Source organism: Colletotrichum fioriniae, assembly GCF_027942845.1.
Source record: "Colletotrichum fioriniae strain IMI 355084 chromosome Unknown scaffold_8, whole genome shotgun sequence".
NCBI lineage: Eukaryota > Fungi > Ascomycota > Sordariomycetes > Glomerellales > Glomerellaceae > Colletotrichum > Colletotrichum fioriniae.
The window spans coordinates 2210895-2212081 of NW_027076844.1; the positions used below are offsets into that span (position 1 = coordinate 2210895).

At 51.7% G+C, this 1187-nt stretch overlaps 1 protein-coding gene across 1 annotated transcript; it reads left to right on the top strand.

The window, feature by feature from the left end:
• Positions 1 to 472: 472 nt before the first annotated feature.
• Positions 473 to 987, top strand: N0V96_007395 (uncharacterized protein; the record flags this gene model as incomplete). Its single annotated transcript, XM_053191538.2, has 2 exons — positions 473 to 477; positions 732 to 987. The coding sequence occupies 2 exons, from the start codon at positions 473 to 475 to the stop codon at positions 985 to 987; spliced, it is 261 nt and encodes an 86-aa protein (XP_053051100.2).
• Between the last annotated feature and the right edge of the window lie 200 nt (positions 988 to 1187).

Below are 1187 nucleotides of genomic sequence, written 5' to 3' on the forward strand. Positions count from 1 at the left end.
AGGGCCGTCCCGCCCGGGTCCCACATCCGTGATTACAGCCGATGGGATATCTTGACCCTGCATCGAAAGAATTGATATATCACTTTGACAGCGAGTTTTCTCTCGTTTTATACCGCTTGATGGCATGTATAGAGATTCTTTCATATCCACCAAGAGCCAAAGACCTTTCAGTCTTGGTCATTCCCTAAGGCAATGGTGCATTTCTGACTGTCTGCCATACTGACCTTCCTCTTCCATCGCATCGATTTGAGCGAGAATTTGCTAATCAAGTCGTACGATGGTCCGAATGTGATGGTTTCAACAAGTAGCTTCGTCTTGGCGGCCTCTCGAGTCTCATCAGGCAGTTGGCGAGAGCGACACTCAGATTGATGTGTCAAGATCGTGAGGAGGGGCTATCAAGCCTCATCTTCGGAGCGACTGAATCCAGAAAGAACACGAGTCATTGTCACAGAGACCTGTATTCGGATGTTTCATGGAGTCTGTCTGAACACTGATCGTGGACCTTCGTAGAGAGCCAGACTGACCTCAAGCTGCCTCTGGGAAATCTATAAAGACATACTCTTTCCTCCCTCAGTCAAGAAATTCTAGACGCCAACACATCATCCTCTCATCTCACAACCCAAACAACCTACAACAACCAAAACCCAACTCTCCAATCAAGGAACCCTCTTACCAACCATCAGTAAGCGGCTTTCCTCTAATCATCCAAGAGTCCCAACAACTAACTCGAGCACAGAAATGAAGACCTCCGCCATCATCGCCGTCGCCGCCCAGGCCGCCGCCGTCTTTGCCAACTGCAGCGTTCAGGTTCTTGACGCCAACAACTTCCAGATCGGCACCGCCTGCATCCCCAAGGGTGGTCAGGGCTCCGTCCGCTACAACGGCGGCAGCTACTTCATCACCGCCACCTCCAGCTGCGGCCTCGGCTTCGTCAGCACCCAAACTCACCCCGCTGGCTGGCAGCTCAAGCTCCTCGGCAACTGCTAAGTTGAACATGCCGAGTCACACAACAAGCGGTGCCTGGCTGTGCCTTGGTGACGAATATGGCGCAGCTTCGACGGCCTAGGGGATAGCACCAATATTGGCGAGAAAAGGGGGGGTTTTACAGGGAGTGGCAATACGGTGGATAGATAGTCCTTACTTGGGTAGACTACGACTCTCAATGCTCATTGAATTACCTGCCAGTA